We start from the raw sequence: 988 nt of genomic DNA, 5'->3' as shown, positions 1-988 counted from the left end.
ACAAGCACACTAGCGTACAAGCAATTTTCAGGTACCATCTCAACTGCTCGTTCAATTGGGTTTGGAGGCAGCTAGCAAGATTACACGTCACAAAATTGACAGTCTAATGACAATTAAGCTCAAAATCAGAGCCGAATAGAACAAGCTAGATAAATCAGGCAAGAAAATTGGCACGTTGGGAACAGGCATTCAAACGCAGATGAATGAGAACAGGAAGCCAACATTTTTCATTTCCATAGATGATAGCAACAAGAAGGTACCATCAGATTAGGCATAACAGATCCACCATGACAAAAACAACACAGGCACATTCTGAAACACTACTAGCACACGCACTTCCTAACAAGGATCTAACAGACGACGCATGGATTGCAGATCGCGGCCTAGGCCCTCTCGCCACGGATGCGGCGTGCGAGCTGGATGTCCTTGGGCATGATGGTGACGCGCTTGGCGTGGATGGCGCAGAGGTTGGTGTCCTCGAACAGCCCCACCAGGTAGGCCTCGGCGGCCTCCTGCAGGGCGGAGACGGCGGAGGACTGGAAGCGGAGGTCGGTCTTGAAGTCCTGGGCGATCTCCCGGACGAGGCGCTGGAAGGGGAGCTTGCGGATGAGCAGCTCGGTGCTCTTCTGGTACTTGCGGATCTCGCGGAGCGCGACGGTGCCGGGGCGGAAGCGGTGGGGCTTCTTGACGCCGCCGGTGGCCGGGGCGGACTTGCGGGCGGCCTTGGTGGCCAGCTGCTTCCTCGGCGCCTTGCCGCCGGTGGACTTCCTCGCCGTCTGCTTGGTGCGGGCCATGGAGTCGGAGATGCGCCGGGAGGTTCAGAAGGAGGAGAAGGTTTGGGAGATTGGATTGGAGTGAGGAAGAAGAATGGGAGTGGGAGGCGTTAAGTAGGAGATGAGCGCCGAGCGGGCGGGGGATTTTGGAGGGGAGGGCGCGTGAGCTTTGCCTTTTCGTGTGGGAAGGTGGGCGTGGATCGTTGGATGTGTGG

The 988-nt window shown here is 57.1% G+C and overlaps 1 protein-coding gene across 1 annotated transcript; it reads right to left on the bottom strand.

Annotated features, from left to right (window-relative positions):
- Window positions 1-243: 243 nt before the first annotated feature.
- Window positions 244-873, bottom strand: LOC119342748 (histone H3.2). Its single transcript, XM_037614145.1, has one exon. It carries the CDS (start codon window positions 792-794, stop codon window positions 384-386), a length of 411 nt encoding a protein of 136 aa, XP_037470042.1. The 5' UTR covers window positions 795-873; the 3' UTR covers window positions 244-383.
- Between the last annotated feature and the right edge of the window lie 115 nt (window positions 874-988).

Source organism: Triticum dicoccoides, unplaced genomic scaffold, assembly GCF_002162155.2.
Source record: "Triticum dicoccoides isolate Atlit2015 ecotype Zavitan unplaced genomic scaffold, WEW_v2.0 scaffold103599, whole genome shotgun sequence".
Lineage (NCBI taxonomy): Eukaryota > Viridiplantae > Streptophyta > Magnoliopsida > Poales > Poaceae > Triticum > Triticum dicoccoides.
This window is presented reverse-complemented; position numbering and strand designations above follow the sequence as displayed.